Here is a 22,918-nt window from a genome sequence, read left to right on the forward strand (position 1 = left end):
CTTATAAAAAAAAGACACAGATACAAATGTTTCTTTCATTGCCTTTGTTAATTTGACTTGGTCTTTGTTGTTCAGACAAAGACGCCGATAAATGTGGAATTTTGTAAGAGTTTTCTTATCTTTCATGAGGCTTGTACAGAAGCTCTGTATTTTATACACTCCAAACCCCCACTTTGACTCTTCCATCCAGCCATGAGCCTGGTTTAATCTCAACCAGAGCTCACCAGGATTAAGCCCCAGAACCTGCTTTCAGTGATAAGGATTAGCCAAACACCCCAATGATAAAGAGGGGAGTTCCTCTGACAATGTGAGCAAGGAAAGCCTAACCACACATTTGGCATTAGGAAAGGGCTTTCAGATCAAAGGGCATGTCTTCAGCACAGGCAAAAGCTATCTCTCTATATATTCCCTTTGGTTAATTTTACAATGGCTGGATGGAATTTGATTATCAAGGCCGGCCCTACCATTAGACAGTGAGACAACTGCATCAGGTGACAGATGCTGGGGGCCAGCAGTGGCAGCTCCCCGCTTTCCCGAATTCCCCTGATCAGAGGCATTCAGCCCCTAAAGTAGCCTGCTGTCCTCAAGTGCACTGGAGGACATTATGCCATTGCATTATCCCACTGACAGTCCAGGCAGCTGAAATGGGGTGGCTGCCTCAGGCAGCCAAATGTATTGTGCCAGCCCTGATCTACCTGATCTTCCTTATATCCAATGCACTTATAAAGCTCTCTAAGAACCAAAGAAAAGCCTTGCTGGACCTACCAAACCCAGCTCTGTTTCTTATGATGGCCAACCAAATGCCCATGGGAAACCCAAAATCAGAATAGGAGGGCAATGGTCCTCTCCCACTGTTATTCTGGGATGCAGAGGCATGATGCATCTGATCCTCAAAACAGTATAGGGCCAGGGCGGCTAATATTGAAACGAATGTGCACAGATTGAAGCAGGATGTTTCAAAACCAATCTAAGCAGGTTAGTTGAATGCATGTACAGGGTCCTCCATTGTACACACTGAAGGGTCTGTTGGCAGAATCAGAAACCCTTCCTCTACTGGGCTCTGAGCACACAGAAGGAGCCCTCTGTGCACATAACTGTATGCATGGAGATCTTGCCCAGGCATTCAGCGCATATGTGTAGATTGGGGGCAGAGCCTAAAGCCACGCCAATACTCATTCACCAAAGCAACAGGTATGGTAAAAATAAAGGCTGATAAAAGTAATAGTGTGTCCTACCAAATATCAGGAGCACAGAAAGCACATTATGCAAAATGTACTTCTTGGTCAAGGAATAAATTAGGAATTACAAAATCAATAGAGAAATGTAAAAGTAGGCAACAAGGGTTAGCCACAGGACAGAACACTCGGCCTCACCTGAATCTTCAACAAGGGTTACGTTGTTTTTAAACCATGTGATGAGTGGAGAAGGAATTCCATTTGCTACACAAGATACTTCTATAGTTTCACCAATATTTGTTGTTTGATTCTCAGGGTTTCGGGTGATTGCAGGTGCCACTGGTTCTGTTGCGGTGGGGGGGGATAAAAAATTCAGGATTTAAAAATGCAACTTTTGAATTACAATTCTGAAGCAGCTGGTGAGTCATGGAGCTACAAAATGAACATCTATAGCAGATTGGACTTTTGCACTTCCCAACTAGTATCAAAATACATTTTTAAATGAATTATTTTGAGGGGGAGGAAATACATTTGAATGTTTAAACAGACATTTTTATGCGGATTTCAAAACCTATAGATGAATCTGGAATTGAGCTATTATGACTAAACTCATAACAATGAGTTTTTATGAGTCACAATCATGACACAAGAGAGTTTCCATGGGTTACCTTGAATAGCGAGGTGTTTGACAAGGCAGTGCCGTGTCTTGGTCTTTTTGTCCTGGGCTATGCACACATAATCCCCGCTGTCCTGGAGAGACACATTACGGAGCAGGAGTTCCATGGTGATGTTCTCTCCATTGGCTCTCGCAACTGTGGCATTCAGCTTCTGCAGAGCGTCCAGGTTCTTGCAAACAGGCAAAGGCAGCCTGCCAAGCCGCACCATGGAAGCGCGAGGACTCAGCTTAAACCAAGTCAGGTTTTCAAAAGTGAACTTGTCTGCCATACACTGCAAGGAGACATTGTGCTTCTCAGTTGGCTGACTCTTAGGCTGAAGGTTAATTTCAAGTCCTCCTGCAAACACAAATGGAGGAACTGGGATCAGTCATGCTGAGATACATTTTGTATTGAGATGTGCAGCTAACACTTTCATTCTGGAAGCGGCTAAACTTCAATTTCCAGCTCATTACTATATTTATTTTAATTGTGTCTATACTGCTTAATCATCCAAACCTCTAAGCAGTTTTATTAAAGCAATATAAAATAGACATTAAGCTACCAATAAAATCAGATGCTAAAAAGAAGCTGAGCTAAAAAATAATAATCTAAATATAAGTAAAATCAACCGTTTTTTTTAAAGAATGTGCATAATAAAATAAAATGGCAAAACAATACAGTTAATGCATCTGCCTAATATTAATTGCCTAATATGATCGGTTTGTATTGGTGCTGACACAAAGCAATCCAAACTCAAAACAAAAAATACCTGCTAACAGAATGCCCACTGATTGTCATTCGGAAAAGACTGATTGATTGAATCAAATACTCAGGAAATCTAACATTCTCCTCTGTACTCATTAATGAATAGTGTAGCACCCAAAACAGTCGAAATGGATTTGCCCTTCCACCACAGTGTTTGTGAGAAGACTACATGTAAAGACAGACAACCACATACTTCTAATCAGGCTCCACCCCTTGGTAACTCCAATCACTAGATCTTTCCTACCTCACACAAAGGCCTGGTATGAATGCAACAATAAGCAATGTCTGGGGATCGTCCACCCTGCTCTCCTCCTTTAACCCATGAGGAGATGGGAAGCTTTTGATTCCCATTTCAATGAACCACAGTTAATAGCACTCTACCTCTGAACTCTAAACTGTGTTAAACCTTAACTATGGTTAGTTAAGACTAACTGCAGTTTGTCTGAGTTAGGATATGATACCTAACTGTGGCTGTTTTAAAACAGATGTGAATGCTTCCAAACTCCTCTTCCTGGACACGCCAGAGGAGTAAAGGGGAGAAGGGGATGGCATGAGCATGAGTTTTGCTGCTGATCGTTTCCATAATGATAAACTATGACTTATCATTCTGTCCAAAGTGGGCAGTGACTGAATTCCTCTTTGGGGAGAAAGGGGCAACTGGATCCGTGGTCAGCACTGACTATAGCATTCCTGGACTTGGCAGTATATCAGAGATACTGCTTGGGTCAGATCCAATCCTGCTCTACCTCTGCATCTGTACCATGGATAATTTAGGAGTAAAAGTCTGTTTCCAATCCCGGATTATTCTCACTGAGGTTACACCAGCTTTAACATGATGGCTCATATAGAAGTGTCGTTTTCTGTTTTGCTACATCAAAATCATAATTTTAGTTGACGTTTCACATTTCACAATCAGAATAGGAAGTGAGTGCTCAAAGTTCGGTTTCCATCTTAAAAGAGTAAAAATGATCCCAAAGACAAACAGGACTTCCACAGAACCATTCTAGGATATCATTATTTTTAAAGGAAATGGTAAATAGCAGAAGTTTCAAAAGAAAATCTAGTGCGAACGTTGAACTTCCCTGCACATATCCTAGCAGTCTTACATATATTTAGGAGACATTTTTATATACTGGCAGCATTAATGAAACACATATCCGTTTTGCCAATAGCAACACAATCATTGAGCTATACTTACTGGTAACATGAAAGGAAATGACCCTCTCGCCTTCTCCGACTTTGTTACTAGCCACACATCTGTACAAAGCAGATACATTTGCTGCTTGAATTGTGAGGGTGCTTACAGTCTACAAGAGAACAAGTCGAGCGGTTACATACCTCACAGGCACTAAAGGATTTGGTTAAATCTCACACAGTAAGTCAGCCGAATATATCACCATGGAGCTATAGGCTATCGTAAATCCCAAGGCAACACAGCCAAACCATTGTTTTAGGTCTCTGAAGCTTCCTTGCCCAGCTGGTTACCCATTTTGGCAAACAAAAGTGAAACTGTTTAACCTTCCTAAACCATCTTCCTACAATGGCCAACACAGATCTTGTTGTCAGTACAGCTATTGAATCAAGAAAAACTGAAAATAGACAACTTTCTTTCTGTAATATGATGGTCATCACTAAACTTATTTATACCAAAGTCTTCAACAGAATGTACTGCCTGCTTAGGATTTCAGCCATAAACGTCAACCCTAAACACACTTAGGAGGAGGAGGAGGTCTGTAAGCTCACTGGTAGAGGATCTGCTTTGCATGCAAAAGGTCCCAGGGTGAATCCCCGGCATCTTCAGATAGGACAGGGAAATCCTGGAGAGCCACTGCCAATCAATGTAGACAATACTGTGCTAGATAGACAAATGGTCTAAATCAGTATATGGCAGCTTCCTATGTTCCTTGAGGGTTCTTAATTCGCTCACAGGAGCACAGACAGAGCAGGAAAAGAAAATGAGCAAAGCAGCTGCAATCTCCTATTCAGGAACCACCACTCTCACACTACGTCTTAGCATTACATGTGTGAGCCTGGTCAATGGGAAGAGGCCTAGGATTGTGCTGTTAAGTCTTCCAAGGAAGGGTCAAATGCCGTTTACCATAGTTCCACATGCAGTAAGCTGCGGTTAAATCACTTTGAGATCCCTCCTGCCATGATTTAAACATTTCCACCTCTGAAGGCTTTTATAATTTGCAATTCTAATTCTAATTCGTAATTGTATTTACCTTGTCTTCCCCCAATTTGTTTGCTCATTTTTATCGTGCATTTCAGAGCATGTGTCTGTGTTGACACATTTTAGGGATTTATATTAAAATATTACAGGTGCATGCTTACTTGCGAAGAAGTTCCACTGAACTTAATGGGATGTACTTCGGCGTAAATACACACAAGATTACGAGGAATGCCACTATCATTTTACAGGTGAAAAATTGAGGCTGAAAGAGAGAACCTGAGGCCACCTTGACATACAACAGGGCTGGGATTTACACCAAGTCTCCATTGTCCAAGTCTCCCTCGCTGGACCACACGGCTCTCAGTTTCATGACCACACTCCTTCACATTCTGCGTTTCAAACAGGAGCTAGATAATGACTGCCTCACCTTCATTTTCCCAGCAATAGCGACAAACTGTGTTTTTTCTGTTTCAATTCGATTTCCACCTCTTCTGTCGTTTATGTCTTTCCACTTCTTACAGGCGTAAGGATTGTTCCCCAGTCCAGCTTGGCTGAGTGGAAAAGAACACATAAACAAACATGACCCTTCAAGTTTCCGGTTGTTCGTATCAACAAATGCCCAAGATGTATGCCTATAAGGTAGAGACAGGTACATCGGGCACCGGGACAGAACTTTCTGATACTGCAGACTTGGATTACAGGCCACTAGACTCCCTATGAAAGCTGTGAAGGAGGAGTGAGAAATGAACATCAGTCCCTCTTATATTGAACTCAGGTGGCTGAGTGTCAACAAGACCGGAGCCATAACGGAGCTGATAAGAAATAAGAGGGGTGGATCAGCATGGTCAGGTGAACTCTGGAGTAAGCAACAAAGGGGGTACCATACTCAAAAAGAACAGCCAATTGAGGCCTTAGCTAGACCAGTGGCTTCCTAGGACCATGGACTGTTGAGTGTCCATTTGAAAAGAACCCCCCCCCCAAACTGGAGGAAGGGTGATTCCCATCTAGCTTCAAGTGGTGGGTTGGGACCCATTAACCAGTCACAGCCTGATGCAGAAACATTAGTTTACTATGGAACATTAGTTTACAGGAACATTAGTTTACTATGGAAGAATATTAAGAAATGGGTCCCCAAATGCATGTTTGGGTTAAAAGTGCATCCTGGGTCTTAAAAGGTTGAAGATACCTGGCTTACAATGTCTTGAAGGAGGGCCCAGGCTGACTGAACAGAAGTTCTTCTACTCAGGAGTAGAGGATACACTGCAACTTTTTGTTGCAGATCCTATTTGTAATAAAGAAGATCTCAAACTATATACTCAACCTCCCAAGATGTTGCTGCTGGTATAAGAATAGAAATTCCCAGGGCCTAGACTAGAGGTAAAGTCCCACATGAGACCACTAACTAAGTCAATTCAATCAGGATACTGATGGGACGGCAAGAAGCTATTCTGGAAACAAACGTCGATTCATAACTTTGACAATTTGAGTTGATTCTGTTCTAAAGGCAGACAGAGAGCAGCAGAGAAATTACTGGATTCCTTAAAGTATTTCTTTAGGATTCTGGGCCTTGTGCAGGAAATAACTAGCACCAAAGGAAGAAGATAGTGGAAGTCGTTTTTTAAAACAACAACAGGAAAGCTGACTCCTTTTTCTTTCTTTCTTGAAAAAATAATAATAATCCGAAAGGAAGTCTGGCCTTGTGTGAAGCTCAGATAAGGGAAGTGGAGTGGCCCTTGGTCAGAAGCTCTTTCTATCATCCCCAACATCAATCAAGGCACTTCCTCTCAGATGCCCTTTCACAGAGATAAGGCACAGTGTCAAATTCAGCAGAGGGTCGCCATAAGGGAAATCAGAGAAAGAAAACAGACAGATTTGTCACGAGTACAAACAACAACAACAAAATTGCGAGTTAGCTGTTGTCCAGAGTTAAAATCCTATACTGCATAAATACAATTGACAATAATCCTATAGACATTTACCTGGGACTAAGTCCCAGGGAGCGTAATTACTTCAGAGTACATATATATATATATATGATTACACTATTAAATAGAATGCATTACTGTAGCCAGACCCTCCAAGTGTCCCTATTTTCCAGGGATGTCCCAGATTTACAGAAGCCGTCCCGGTTTATGATTTGATCCCAGAATGTCCCACTTTTCCTTAAGATGTCCCTATTTTCATTGGAGAAATGTTGGAGGATATGGAGTTATCCAACCTCTGAGCCGTCTGAAGGCAATCCAGTATAGGGAAGGTTTTTTTAAATGTTTATATATATGTTGGAAGCGGCTCAGAGTGGCTGGGGCAACCCAGTAAGAAGTGTGGGGTATAAATAGTAAAATTTTCATTATGGAATGGGACGACTCTATTTTCATCAGAGAAATGTTGGAGGGTTTGCCGTAGCCCAAGAGGACTGTGGGTAAAAGCATAAGAGTTCTGCTTATTAAATGCTAACAGCATTGCTCAGGAACTCTAAGAAGCCACATACAAAAATCAGTGTAGTTTAGAAATAAATGCTTAACAATAGTAGAGTTCAGCCTGCCATCTTGATTCAAAATGGTTTTCCATTGTATCCAAACAGACAACAATCCACGCCTTGATCTCAGGAACCATCATGCAAAATTTGGTTATGATATCGTAAGAAGTGTCCATACAGGGGACAAACAACTTTCCTAAATATTTAGTAGCTTTTTATCTTTTTAAAAAAATTGTTTTGTGGGTTTTATACTGTCAGCCATCTTGAGCAACTTTGTACAGAAGGCTGGGATATATATAGCTCATCTTAAAACAAGCAAACAAATAATCCTAACAGTGCACTAAGCCATCAGTTAAAAATAATACTTCCCAAACTTAACAGAGAAGGATGTGATAGATAGATACTCATTTAGAGACTCCTATGATGCATGTTTTGCCCTTGAGAGTGAAAATATTTGGGTGTTTAGCTGCCTGTGTTGCTGGAACCAATTCCCAAGTGCTTCACATTCACAGAGTCATAAAGGAGCTGGAGGAAGTTGTGTCGACTGCCAGGAAGGGGTGGAAATGAATATTTTTATACAGCCTCTGCTCTTCCTCCAGTCTAGCCCAAAGTTAGGTTTTACTTTCCCACTTCACTGCACCAAAGAGCTATTTCAGTGAATAAGGTACAGCAAAATAAATTGAAAGAAACATCTTTGGCCAGAAGTCAGGGCTGTGTGCATTCTAGGGATGAGGATAAATAGGAGGTGAGAGTTTGGATTTCACCAGACACTGTGATTAGGGTGAAACCTGAAGCAGATAAAGAAGAGGCACGCTAAAGAAGAGGAATGAAGAATGCACCAACCCAACACTCACTGTGACTTGCTTACCTAGCTAGAAACCATGATATCCTCTCATGTCTGAATTAGGCCGCTGATGCAGGTAATAATGCCCAATGAAATTTGGGAAGCCAGAGATGGGTAACATGATAACACTGCCAGCGCTTCTCAGAGATTTCTGATTTGGCATACAGAGAGCATTACAAGAGAGAGCACTCTCAGCTGATCTTATGGATTGTTATAAAGGGATAAGGCAGCCTCTTTGGCACACTAGATCCAAACCAGGAAAAATAGATACTAAAGTAAAGTAAAGGGACCCCTGACCACTAGGCCCAGTCATGGCCGACTCTGGGGTTGCGGCGCTCATCTTGCTTTATTGGCCGAGGGAGCCGGCGTACAGCTTCCGAGTCATGTGGCCAGCATGACTAAACTGCTTCTGGTGAACCAGAGCAGCGCATGGAAACGCCGTTTACCTTCCCGCCGGAGTGGTACCTATTTATCTACTTGCACTTCGTGCTTTCAAACTGGCAGGAGCAGGGACCGAGCAACGGGAGCTCACCCCGTCACGGGGATTCGAACCGCAGTGGCGTAGCGTGGGTTGTCAGCACCCGGGGCAAGGCAAGTCATTTGCGCCCCCTAACCCGTGGATTTGCGCCCCCTAACCCTAACCCCCAGATGTTGCGCCCGGTGCGGCCGGCCCCCCCTGCACCCCCCACGCTACGCCACTGTCGAACCGCCAACCTTCTGATCGGCAAATCCTAGGCTCTGTGGTTTAACCCACAGCGCCACCCGCGACCCTTAGATACTAAAGTAGTTGGACCCTTTTGCTTTTTCTCCAAGCAATACGAACTTTAGGGTTGAATCAATGGCAAGTCGTGTTGTACTTACTGTGGGTTGAAAGTACATTCTTCCTCAAACTGCCAGTACCACTGAATCCTGGCCACGGCTGGAACAGCGTATACCGTACATGTTATGGCTTGGGTGGAACCATACTTATATGAATCCACAGGGGCTAGAAGGGCATTCTCCCCAATTTGAGGTGGAACTGCAGGAGGAAAAGAAAGACAATTACATTTGTGGGTTCTGGCAATCACTAATGATTCGCAGCGAGCAGTTACAAAAGAAGGGAAGAGTGTTCTTCAAAACACAGGACACAAAACTACCATCACTGTTTGACAGTAACCCAAGGGATAAAGGTAAAGGTAAAGGGAACCCTGACTATTAGGTTCAGTCATGACCGACTCTGGGGTTGCAGAACTCATCTCACTTTATTGGCCGAGGGAGCCAGCGTACAGCTTCCGGGTCATGTGGCCAGCATGACTAAGCCACTTCTGGCGAACCAGAGCAGTGCACAGAAACGTCGTTTACCTTCCCGCCGGAGCGGTACCTATTTATCTACTTGCACTTTGACATGCTTTCAAACTGCTAGGTTGGCAGGAGCAGGGACCGAGCGCAGGGAGCTCACCCCATCGCAGGGATTCGAACCACCAACCTTCTGATCAGCAAGCCCTAGGCTCTGTGGTTTAGACCACAGCGCCACCCATGTCCCTATAACCCAAGGGATACTATTGTGCTAAAAAAAAAAGGATACTTTTGATGCAGCAGGGAGAAATATTTCCTGTGCAGCCAAATGAAGGGGGAATTTGAGGAGGTGAGGCTGAACGGGGCAGTTGGGGGGTGTCAGGAAGGATGGGCGAGACGCAGGAGGACAGCAGGGGAAGGACACGCGATGTGCGGAAGTCAGGGAGAGCAAAGAAGACAGGAAAAGAGCAGGACACAAAGGCAACTCCTACATACACACACAGAGTGCGATGGAAAAAATAATCTTTTTGTGAAACAACTGGATAATCAAAAGTCTTCCAAATAAATAAACTGAGGTGGATGTTGGAGTCAAGCAAAATAAGCGCAATGGATGGCAGCCCACCTGGGGTTTGAGAGACCAACAGGTTTTGTTGCCTGTCTGAGGCAACACAAAGAGAGGTGTGGTGAAAAAATAGAATAAGAGAAGGCTTACTGAGTCAATGATTTGGCACCCAACACTACTGCCAATGTGCTACTGGGCACAGTTCAAGGTTCTGCTTTTAGCAACTTGGAACCCAACTTGCCCACTGTATCTCTGGCAACTGTGCTCATCAGATGGGGCACTGCTGAGAGTACCAGATGCCCCAGAAGTGTGCTTTAGCTTGTACTAGAAACTGGGGTTTTGTGTAGCAGTTCCAGCTCTCACAAATCAGTTACCAGCCAAAATTAGACTGGTGCCCAGCATGATGTTTAGACACCCAATTGATGACTTTTTTGTTGTTGTTCAGAAGAGCTTTCTCTGAGGTGCAAACCGTGTAGTTTATAGAAGATCAATTTTATATCTGACAAAATTGTTTTGCTGCTTTCAGAGTTTGTTTAACAGATTAGAGTTTACGTTTCTGGGTTTTTATTCTGTTCTGTACACCATGTACACTGCTTTGGTAGCTTTAGCCTGTGAAGTGGGGCTATAAATGTGTTTAATAAATAAATGAAACTGGATTGCTGTGTTTAGAACCGCTCTAGAAAATGTGTTAAAGGGATGGTTATTTATATATATATATGCATGTTGCTGTTCCCCCTCCCCCAGGTGGGGAAGAGGGGGGAAATTAGTTCACTCTGCACTTTAATGCAAATCTACCTAATTTACACTTCCCCAAACAATGTGTGAACCAAAGTGCCACTATTCTTTGAAATACACACTTCTCCACCCCCCCAAAAAGGTAGAAAAATCCTATTAGGATTACTAATGCACAAAAAAATGCATATATTTGAGGAAATAGCATACAAAAATTCTTTGCAGTAGAGGAAATTGCTTAGGAAAAAATGAATTAGGCAAAATTGCATGCAAAAATTATATATTAAGGGAAATGCATGCCAAACAATTGATTGGGGGTGGTAGAGAAACAGAGAGAAATCAAAATTAAGAGCTGCATCCATCTCTGCCTTAGGGTAATAATGATTAGCAGCCACAGCTCTGCATTCTGAGGGGCACCATTCCAACTTTTTGACCTATCAAGACATGCACATAAAAGCCACTCCCCACAGCACCTGTTGTAAACAGAGCAAGCCCACACATTGGCAGCTTGTCATCGACTTTAGTGGAGGCAGAATTTCCCTCTGAAGAAAACAAAGATTTAGGAGAGATGAATTTACCATTCACAACCAGATGAAAGGTGTGCTTCTCTTGCTCTTTGTTAATGGGATTGGTCAGAATGATGGTATAATTCCCAGCATCTCTCTCGCTCACTTCAGTGATTGTCAAGGAGTAACCGAGTTTAAGTGTTCGATTTGCAGCTATGGGTTTTCCGTTTTTATACCTGCAAACAAACAAGCAAACAAAGACGTAAGTGTTTGCTTGGTGGGCTTTAAAAAATAGAATGTAATTAGGCAGAATAGATTTACTGAATTATTTCATTGTAAGAATACTTGCCCACCTTTCATAAGGTTGAGTTACAACATTATTAAATAGAGTTATAAAAACATACGAAACAATTACAATTATAAAAACCAGTAAGCTGCATAAAACCATTATAATGAGCAAACAGTATAGAGTCATCAAAAGGGGGTGGATCCCAGAAAGCTAAATATCTTAACTATCAAAGGTCAGGTTAAAAGCCTCTGTTGATATCCTACGTTTTTTCAGGAGATCTCAGGGATAAAGCATCAAAGAAACTCTTTATTCTTATAGTAGTCCTGCAAGGTAGGATTATTCATCATGGCTCAATGGGGATTCTCACATCCATGTGTCCTACTTTATAGAAGGCAGTCCTCTATTTGGAAAGCTTTACATTTAGATGTATGTATGTATGTATGTATGTATTCATTTGTTCATTCATTCCATAAAATTTATATACTGCTTGATTGTAAAAACGAACAAAAAACCTTCAAAGCAGTGTCTTCTCTTGGACAATGTATATCCAGAGGCATTGTCCAATTTGGGCTCTCTTGTTATAGAAAAACCTGCTCCAATTCTTACCATTTTGCATCTGGAGGTGGGTACCCTTTGAATATCACAGGAATCTTAGCCGGCTCGTTCAGCCTTGTCTCCACCAAAGATTGCATTCTGCCCGTAATGATGAAAGGTTTTTCTGTCGGAATTTAAGAAGGCAGCAAGAGTTTTTAGATAGCAGATTTCTTCTTTTCCAGAAGTAGAGGTTTTCTGACTGTACGTAGTTTTTTTAAAAAATTGAGACTAATGGCAACCTCTATTGAACAAGAGGAACCTTCTGTACTCTGGAAGCCCAACACAATTGTCCTAATATGCCTTTCTCAACACCTGCTCTGCATCATTGGCAGCCATGGGGGAGTGCCATGACATCACAGCATGCATTTCCTTATTCATTACACAGGGGAGAGAAGGAGGAACTAAGGAATTTGTCCAGGTGTATCTTGCAAGGTTCCATATCATCCCACTGTGTGTTTTTGAAGATATTTAAACATTTAGAATAGAATCTTACTCAAAGAAAGTCCACTTAAATTAACTGAGGTCCATTAATTTTAATGGAGCTATTCTGATCTTTATTAAATACAACCCTCAGTATCGTCCAGAAATTTGGGTCTGCTTCTCCTGTTCATTTCAACCATGCATGGCAGCGGTGACAACAATAGTTGGCTAAGTAAAGGTGAATAAACAGGGATTGGCTTCAATTGGAAAGCAACCCCCGATTGTTCCTTTACAACTATGGCCTTGCCTGACACACATTAGGTGTGCATGACTGTCAGTGGGATGGTCTGGTGGACTAACTTGACCCAGTGGACAGGGGTTCTCCATGCTGAGCCTATAGGATTGTACTTTACATCTCCATTGTTTCCAGCTCATTCTCCTCCAAAAACAAAGCAGCGTAATTATAAAAGATTGAGGAAATCCTTGGACTTTGGTTTAATAGCTGTCTCAATCAGCATAGTGGTCCTGCTCACCTCAGGTCAGCTGTGTCACCTACTGTTTGCCAAGAGGCAGAAGGGGAGGCTAGCAAGTTCAGCACAGCGAAAACACGCCAGCAGAGCCAATCTGGTCTCCCGCCAATGTGTTTGCACCGCATCGACCTTGCTGTCAACTCATCCCTTCCTCTTCTACCTGCCAGCAGCGACTCAGCCAGCTAGGGATCAGGCGAGTGTTGCCACCCCAACATGTTGTTTTTTTACTGGTCTTGATTTTACTGTGGTTTATTTAAATCAGAGTCTCTTCTCCCTCAGAATCATCTTTGCACAAGTATCAAATCCAGGGGGATGCCTTACCGTGGACGATGACATAAATACTGTTTTCCTTAGTCATACTGCTGCTGGAGGCGGTGCAGCTGTATTGACCGCCATCATTTACGGTCACATGGTCTATGGTGAGAGTGCTCACAAACGTCTTCTTCACTTCGCTACCAGATGAAGTCTTTGCATCCCTGATTACAACATGGCTTTTCTGGAATGGAGTTCAAAGGGACTGATTTCAGCATCACCTCTTTAGCTTCCTCTCACCCATGTAACATAAAATGTAGAGGACTTTTTTCTACTTTGACGGGGTGGACGACAGTGTCTACAGATAGACAGATCTGTAAACAGCTACTCACCCAGGTGAACAAAGATTGTTCCCAGGGGAGTAGGTACGGATGCTTTTGCAATCTGGATAAAAATGGGTTTCCTGTTGGCATGGTACTCATGATTTATATTGGAAATGCATATCCAGGTGGAATAGCAACACCAGTAACTTTTGTGAACTTACTGCTACCACCATTTGACAACTGTGTAGGAAGATCAGATTTCTGCAGAAGGTACTATGTTTGAACATCTGCATTTGTGAGTGGAAAATGGCCTCAACAGCTATTAAACAACTATGAAACATTGTCCTCTTTTGCATTTGGTTGCCCTTACTCTTAGCACCATGTGCTTTTCTGAATATATCTTCTCCAGCACTATGATGGAACACTATGTTAGTAGGAATTATTGTCTACCCTCAGGAAGGAAAGGAATTCCAAGCATTACTGGTGCCGCTGAGAAGGCAGCAATGGAGGAAGGACATGAATCAGCCATCCCTGTATGAGTATGTGGTGGCTGCCGACTGTCTAGCTGTCTCTGGCATGGGTACAGACTGATGATGTCAACAGAGCAGCTGATGATGTCAACAAAGCAGCTAGCCAGTTACCAACTGCACAATTGCGTGGGGCTGGCTGAGGTGCTCCGCAGCTTCCACTGAGGAGGGCAGTCATTCCTCCCACCACGATCCTAAGGCAATTCCTACTAGAAAATGCTTCAGTGACTGCCGCTAAGTTACACACAAATCATCCCAAAGTTGGGAGCTCTAATGATCCCAAACGTATCATTGTTATCCATGCATTTCTGAGAGCTAGGCAGCAACAACGCAAAGGACCGGCAACCCTTTGGGCTTCAATCCACGAGTTTTATCTTTAAAGGGAAGCTACCTTGCTTGCTGTCGTCTTGCTTGATGGGTAGGCCCATGCAAACACGATTGCCACGTTCAGCTCGGTCCTTGCGGTGCAGTTTAGCGTTAACTTCTCCCCTGCAGCCAGCTCTACCTGGTGAGGAGGGCTCATAATAAGGTCATGAATTTTATATCCTGAGTAGAAAAGGGGAAAATGAAGGAATAACAAGTTGAACCAAAGCCACATTGTAAAACTGTCTCCATTTTGGGAGGCAACCAAAACAGTGAAATTTCAGATAAATGTGGGGGTTTGGGAAGTGGGGCCTGGATTGATCTTACTGCTGATTATTTTCAGTTACACTCAGAGAGGACACACTGAAATAAATGCACTTGACTAAGTTTGTGGATTTCAGTGGGTCTTCTTTGAGTATGGTAAGTTTGATATCACCCAGCAAATCCAATTGGCCATAAAATCTGTCAAGGCTCCCCACCCGGGAAGAATGGCAGATAAAGTTGATGGACTACATGGAACTGGCGGAAATGACTGGCAGAATCTGAGACCAGGGAGAGGAGTTGGTGGAAGAAGACTGGAAAAAGTTTAAAGATTATTTACAGAAATATTGTAAAATTAATGAATGTTAGAAAAATGTTGAAATGAAGTTATATGGCTTTAGTAGAAATATTATAAGGAATTAAAGTACAGATAGGTTAATAGAATATTAAAGGGAAAAATAAGGTTAGAATGAGTTAAGATAATTAGAGGATAGAAAACAGAGGAGGATGGAAAGGAATTGCTGAAATAATTAACAGAAGTGGAATACAAAAAGGGAGGTGTGAGGAGGTCGTGGAAATAAGTGAATGAAAGAAGGGATAATGAAATTGGATGATTTATTTTATTGTCTTAGTCTTGTTTTGTTAATTTGATGTGTTGTATTGTATTGTTTTTCTTTTTCTTTTTTCTTTTGGTGTTTTTGGAAAAATAATAAAAATTTCTTAAAAGAAATAAAAATAAAATCTGTCAAGACTCACTTCCCAAAGCTACCACTCTGCCCACCTGCCACACACCTGGTGTCATAATTACACCAGGAACTCATTTTTGGGAATGAGGTGCCAGAGGAACATTTAGGGGACTAGCCTAGTCCACTGACTGCACACCACTGGTTGGGTTTCGTCAGATGGCAGTGGTGGTTGCTCGTGAGTAATCAGTCAGGACTCAGACCTGTCTTTTACAGGTTTTATTTTGGTGCAAAACTATTTGCCCGGACGCTGAGGTCCAGCGCCGAGGGCCTTCTGGCGGTTCCCTCATTGCGAGAAGCAAAGCTACAGGGAACCAGGCAGAGGGCCTTCTCGGTAGTGGCGCACCAAGGAAACAATTTATTTTGATACTCGGTAGTGGCGCCCGCCCTGTGGAACACCCTTCCAGCAGATGTCAAGGCGATAAACAACTACCTGACATTCAGGAGACATCTTAAGGCAGCCCTGTTCAGGGAAGTTTTTAACGTGTGATATTTTATTGTATTTTTGGTTTTTATGGAAGCCGCCCAGAGTGGCTGGGGAGGCCCAGCCAGATGGGCGGGGTATAAATAATAAATTATTATTATTATTATTATTATTATTATTATTATTATTATTATTATTTACAGTGCAGAGCCACAAGTTCATGTCTGCCTCAATCGCCAGCAGAATCCAGGAGTGGTTGTTTCCAGGATCTCCCCCAACATAAGAGCTTCGTCACCCCCAGCTTTTCCTTCCTTCTTTGCGTTTTACACCTCTGTGCAGGGTGGGCAATGGAAGAGGCGTGCTTCCCTCCTGGCCAGCTTGGCCAGGAGCGGTGCTGAGGCTCCCAGCAGCATCCTCTGGCCCTTTCCCCTCTTCCCCACTAGAGGTGTGGCTTTCCTCACCACAGGAAGAGGAACTGCTTCGCAAGATTTTCAGAAGTTCCCTGTAACCCAACTGCCCCTCTGCTTCCCTACCCTGTTCCGATGGCAGTACCCTGACATGTTTCTTCGTCTGACTTTCACCCAGACAGTATCGGACAGCCACATTAGTTGAAATCCATACCATTTTAGTTTTAGAAAGATGATGGTTACGTTAAGCAACACAACTTCATGCTGTTCTGCTGAACCCCCTTCCATTAAGCTAAACAAAATGTAAATAACAAATAAGATGGCCACAGAATGGCTTACCTACAACTACCACAATGTACATCACAGATTGGTAACTTTTGCCATCTATCTTTGCTTTGCAGTAGACCATGCTCACATCGTTGATCAAGTTGGTGGGAATAGTGAAGCCTTTCTGACTGTCCCATGTAATCGATTTGCCATCAGGGACAAATATTTTCTCCGGGTACTTCTGCATGGACACCAGGATATATCAATCGGTTAAACTGTCTCAGAGAATTGAAAGGATGTCCAAGTTGTCCACCACATTCTCATCCCACCCACCAACATAGTCTCTTGCCATCAACCCCTCCTCCAAATGTAAAGAAAGTGTGAAGGTGTCAGCAGCAATTAGTCATGGGGACAGCAGGTGCTTTTCTGGTGGCAGCACTGCATTTGTTGGAACAAGGATGGGACAGGTCAAGGAGGAAGGGGCTAGGTCAGGAAAGCTCTTGGGTGACAGTGCATGTGAACATGTGGGGCTACTGCCTCCTTGCCCTACTCCATCCCCACTCCAATGAGCTCAGCATCAATGGGAGGATGGTAATGGCTCTGGCACCCTTCAAGATGCCATGAGTGAGAACTACTAAAACAATGGACAAAAGGCAGCAATTCCTTTGTCTTACCGCATACAGAGATACGTTCAGATTTGACGTGGAGCCAAGGCATGGTACCACCACAGTTTTGTTTCCAGTTAAATATACCACACCAATCTGATCACTAACAGAAGTCACAAACGGAGACCGGCCATCGGGAAGGTCTGTAACATCTGCAGGGGGTGGGGGGTGGGGATCAGATAAATACAGTACAACCAGTTTGCAAATACTTCTTAATTTTAAAAGCAAAATGATATACAACAGTGTAAACGAGTGATTCCGTGTTAGGAGGTTGGAGTTCTAATACAGGGGAGCTAATGGCAGGTGGAACCCCCCAACAAATCTGTATCCTGATCATAGCACTCTCTGCCCGGCTGAACACAATGATTAGGACTGAGATTACCTCATTCCCCTGCTAACCGGATGATTGATCTGAGGATGGGAGAAAGAGTGATCTACATCCTGTCTGGCCAGAGGCGTCCTTGCTCTCTTGCCAGAGGAGCTGAGACAGAATGAAGAGGTGTGATTTTTGTGCCCCACTGGGCCTGCACCAACTCCTAGGTAGGCCTTGTGTCTGGCCTATGTCCATGTGTGGTTGATGCAGACACCAGCATGTTTGCATGATCTGGTGTGTGCATGTGATGTGTGTGGCCTTTGCAGCAGCACACATGCTGTGGGTTTGGTCACATCTACCACCTGGCAGTGCAGCCTTCAGGTCCAGAATGTTTACCCACTGCTGCTAAACCCAACTACAGTATTTTGGCCGGCTACCGCTCTTCCAGTTTACCGTGTTAACTGCTGATTACAAGCACCAAGGAAACAATTTATTTTGATACCGAATAATTCCTGCGATTGGGATATGTAGCTTTTATTGAATTGTTTTTATTGGGTATGGAATCGTTTTTGAATTGTTGCTTTCTACTGAGTGGTTTTATTGTACACCATCTTGGTCTTATTTTAATATATAGAAACTTTTAGCCTCGGTAGCTCAGTTGGTTAGAGTGTGGTGCTGAGACCACCAAGGTTTGGTCCCTGTATGGAATGGCTGCCTATTTCTGCCTTGCAGGGCATTGGACTAGATGATCTCCTTCCAACTCTACAAGTCTATGATCATCAATTATAAACATAAATATAGAAAGCCCCAAGCACCCATTATCTGCCTTGAGAATGGAAGCTGTAGTCCTCTCTATAGGAAATGCCAGGGTCAACAAAGAAGTTTCTTTGCTCACAAGAGAGTGTGGGTATGTGAGGCTCTATGAAGCCCCTTAAAACTTTATACATGTTTACTCAGATGTAAGTCCCATTTCTCCAACAGGACAAGCAAAGGTATAGAGCTGCAGCTTTAATCTTCAGTTTCCCAAACAGTCAGCACCTACCTTGTACATAAACATACACACTTGACATTGTACGGTTGTCTTGGTAAAGGCACTTGTAGGCTCCCGTGTCATTGCCTGTTACTTTTGTAAGAGTGAGCATCTTACAGTAGACATTGTCTATACAGTCTGTCACCATCACTCGGTTTTCAGCACTGGTCTGGTTGTTAGGCCAAAGCCATTCCAAAGCTCTTTCACCACTAAGGTGGGGAAAAATGAGAGGTATGAGTAATGGCAAACTCTGACATGATGCAGGAGTTTATCATGTCAGACCCCATAGCAATGCCCCCAAGGGGAGTCCATAGTCACGCACCCTAAAGAAGAGTCCCAAACTGCTCAATATGGGGATCAGCAAGAGACATTATCAGTTAAAAGACACATTCCAGCCACACAAAGGTGCTCAAGGAAGGGGTAGATCAGGGCCAAGGAAGGGTGTGGCTAAGTGAGAATCTCAAGAGCCTGCAAGGAGATGCCTAGAGGGCTACATGTAGCCCCCAGGCCTCTGGTTCCCCACCTCTGCCCTAAAGCTTTAAACAGGTGAACCAGGAATGCTTAGATACACTTGAATTTCCCTTGGTTCCTTGTTTACATCCTTCTCTTTCAGTTATCATCTATTATGCAATGATAGCAAAGAAAGTCACAGTAAAAGGGGGGGAAAGTGATTCAGAAAAGCACACACTTTATAAACACAACCATCAATGTGATGCCCCAGCCTTACCTGCAATTAATTTGTAGTGTATCATTGGCTGTCACAGTAATAACAGATTTTTGGATGCTAAGGGATGGTGGATCCAATGAAACAGATGAGCCTGCAAAATAACAACAATAAAAGTAACAGTTTTATTATTTGCACCCTGCCCATCTGACTGGGTTGCCCCAGTCCCAGACCAAAGAACATGCCAAATTACACACACTCAACAAAAATGTGATTATATGTGTCATACATAACTCACTCGTATGAAAATTCTGTGCCTATGCCTGATCCACACAGGTCAATGGGATAGGGGTTGTGCATTTGAGGGGTTAAATTAGGAAGGATTTCACACATCATACAGAAATTCATGAGCTCTGTCATAACAGGAAGAATGGGCAGATGGTCAGAGGCTAGCAACTCAGCTCTGCAATTCATACAGCAAGGGTGGAGTTCCTGTTTTGTTGCACCGCTGACTTCAAGGTCTAACTAAAGGATGTGGGGCATTGAAACAAAGTGAACTTGACTCTACATGATGATCTCATTCTCTCAGGAACAACTTAATCCTTTTCTTACTTTTTTAAATAAACAACAGCAACAACAACCAATTAATTATAAATTCATCATTTGCCAGTGCTTCCAATTAATTAGCCTCATTCGACATTATTCTGAGGAACACATCAATATAAGCGTTAGACCACTGACTTAAAGAAGGGGTCTTTAAACTGGGAGTCTGGTGTGCAAAATGGCTGACTGATCCCACTGCAGCTATTAACAGCAAAGTTTGTGTATGTGAAGATGAACATACAGTGGTACCTCGGGTTAAGTACTTAATTCATTCCGGAGGTCCGTACTTTACCTGAAACTGTTCTTAACCTGAAGCACAACTTTAGCTAATGGGGCCTCCTGTTGCTGCCATGCTACCAGAGCACGATTTCTGTTCTCATCCTGAAGCAAAGTTCTTAGCCTGAAGCACTATTTCTGGGTTAGCGGAGTCTGTAACCTGAAGCGTATGTAACCTGAAGTGTATGTAACCCAAGGTACCACTGTATATGAATGTGGTTTGGATTGCAACTCCTATCAGCCCCAGCTAGCATGGGCAGGGGGCTGGTAGGGATTACAGACCAGAACAGAAGTTGATGGAAGCTGTAGTAACTCCTCTTGAAGTTAACGTAATCCTATTGCTCAGATTTTTAGAGGATGCTTCTTTTGCTACCCAAGAGAATTACACAGAGCTTAAAATTCATCTGTTCCTATAAAATAGGGTTGCCATCTTTCAAAAAGTGAAAATCCATACACAAAAGTTGAGCTTTTTTCCCCTTTTATTTTTTTGCAAAAACTCTAAAACAAATGACGTTTTTTGAGCTAGACTTCCAACATGTGTTGCCATATGTCTGGATTTTCCCACACATTGAAGCAATTTTCACCCAGTCACTGGTTCCGAATGCTGTATTTCGGCTATGTCCGGGAAATATGGCAACCTTACTATAAAACCTATTTCAAGGAAGATGTTCTAAGCGTTTAGGTAAGATGTTCCAAGCATTCGTTGCACTAATTGTGTGGGTTAAGATAACAAGTGGTTTTCAAATGATGCCCCCTCAATGGAATGGCAGGCAAGCTTTTTTTAAAAGGCAACTATTGATCCTTCTCCCACAATATTCAATAAAGTGGAAAATAACTGGGCACATTCTAGGGCACGCAGTCAGCTCTCATGGCAATGGCAAAGTCCAGCAAGCCAGATTAGTGCCCCACAAGAATGAAAGTGCATCCATAGTTCAATGATGGCCATAGCTCAGTGGTCAAGGACCTCATTTGCTCCAGTTCAATCCTCAACATCTCCAGGTAGGTCCAGGAAAGACTCCTGCCTGAGTCTCTGGTGAACACTGCCAGTCATTGTAAACAATACTGAGTTAGGCGGGCCAATTTTCTGACTCAGGGATGAGACAGCTTCCTATAATGGAACTCACATTCTTACATATGGAAGTCGAGAATACGGCTTTCCAGAACTGAAGCCCTGGTTTCTAAATACACTTGAGATTCCAAAACGATGCTTTTAGTAATTCATATCTGATATGTCACTTGAAACAGGAGCTCTGTTCCATGAGCAATACCAAAGAAACACTCAAACACAAGGAGAGGAAGGGGAAAATGCAATGTAAATACGCTGCTATGAAAGACTGTAATTCAAAGACAAAATGGAATGTCATAAGGTCCACTGGCAAACCATTATTCTATCATTATTAGGCTATGGCAGTAATATTTCAATCATGAGTTGCTTTTCATCTGAATGTATGTCACTCAGACAGATTTTACAATCCGTTTTGGTAGCCACTGGCCCAAAGGGGAAAATGAATGCTAGAAAACAGCTATAGGATTGTTAGCATGTCTACACAGAAAGACTTACTCCCAGGTAAGTGTACGACTAAAATTGCAACCTCACATTGTCCTTTCATCCTAAATTTATTATTAATATGAAATTAGTTCTCTCATATTAACTTATTTTTTGCTAGCATTAAATATATTAATAAACATTCTAAATTATCAGCTCTGTGGTGAAGTCTGCTTGCATTTCTCTTCTCCAAGCCATGTGACTGCTGGCACTACATCTATCACCTTAACTATTTAATTGTTGTTTCACTGACCCCTAAAACTCAGCAGCCATCCAGCAAGAACTGTACAGCTGCAGCCCTAGGCCCACTTACTGTGATTTACTTCTGAGTAAACAGGCATAGGACTCTGCACTGCTATCTGCCATAGATTTCCACAAAACATTTGCTAAGATTGTGCTCAGAATGTATCCCTCATCTCAGATATCCTTGGAGCAAACCTGCCAAATTCATATATTTATGTGGATCACAAAAGCTCAGAGAAGATAAAAATGATGCCAAGCATAGATTTATCTTCCCATTTGGGTATCACCAATGAAAGCCAAACAAGCAATAATGGGTGTGGGAGGAGGAGGAGGGGGGATTTTAAAAAGAAAAAGTAAATTATATGAAACCTAACATTCTTCATTGGACCATAAAGAAGGCTGATCGCTGAAGAATTTATGCTTTTGAATTATGGTGCTGGTGGAGACTCTTGAGAGTCCCATGGACTGCAAGAAGATCAAACCTCTCCATTCTTAAGGAAATCAGTCCTGAGTGCTCACTGGAAGGACAGATCATGAAGCTGAGGCTCCAATACTTTGGCCACCTCATAAGAAGAGAAGACTTCATGGAAAAGAACCTGATGTTGGGAAAGATGGAGGGCACAAGGAGAAGGGGATGACAGAGGACGAGATGGTTGGACAGTGTTCTTGAAGCTACCAGCATGAGTTTGATCAAACTGCGGGAGGCAGTGGAAGACAGGAGTGCCTAGCGTGCTCTGGTCCATGGGGTCACAAAGAGTCCGACACAACTAAACGACTAAACAACAACAAAACATTGTTCAAAATAGTCAAGAAGTCTAGCTCTTCCTTTCTGATCTAGCTTGAAATACCAGTCACTGTTGAATAACCATGAGGAGAGACACAGTGGTTTTGCTTGTGGCCTTCTGAAAGGCATCTGATCGGTTCCTGTGCGAAACAGAAACCTGGGCTAGATAGACCTTTGGTATGATCCTGCAGGTCTTTTCTTAACTCCTTAAAGGAGGCTTAATGGGAAAA

At 42.8% G+C, this 22,918-nt stretch overlaps 1 protein-coding gene across 1 annotated transcript in view; it reads right to left on the bottom strand.

The window, feature by feature from the left end:
• Positions 1-22,918, bottom strand: part of KDR (kinase insert domain receptor) — a 50,127-nt gene that overhangs the window by 23,004 nt on the left and 4,205 nt on the right. The window contains exons 2-14 of the mRNA XM_083459748.1: positions 19,300-19,390; positions 18,585-18,781; positions 17,239-17,381; positions 16,637-16,805; positions 14,491-14,645; positions 13,319-13,493; positions 12,060-12,171; positions 11,237-11,400; positions 8,951-9,107; positions 5,197-5,320; positions 3,795-3,903; positions 1,844-2,188; positions 1,374-1,520 (exon numbers count right to left, since the gene is read on the bottom strand). Coding sequence (XP_083315874.1) covers positions 1,374-1,520; positions 1,844-2,188; positions 3,795-3,903; positions 5,197-5,320; positions 8,951-9,107; positions 11,237-11,400; positions 12,060-12,171; positions 13,319-13,493; positions 14,491-14,645; positions 16,637-16,805; positions 17,239-17,381; positions 18,585-18,781; positions 19,300-19,390 — 2,088 coding nt within the window. The remainder of the gene's footprint in view (positions 1-1,373; positions 1,521-1,843; positions 2,189-3,794; positions 3,904-5,196; positions 5,321-8,950; positions 9,108-11,236; positions 11,401-12,059; positions 12,172-13,318; positions 13,494-14,490; positions 14,646-16,636; positions 16,806-17,238; positions 17,382-18,584; positions 18,782-19,299; positions 19,391-22,918) is intronic.

This window comes from Podarcis liolepis (assembly GCF_965112155.1).
Source record: "Podarcis liolepis genome assembly, chromosome: 9".
NCBI lineage: Eukaryota > Metazoa > Chordata > Lepidosauria > Squamata > Lacertidae > Podarcis > Podarcis liolepis.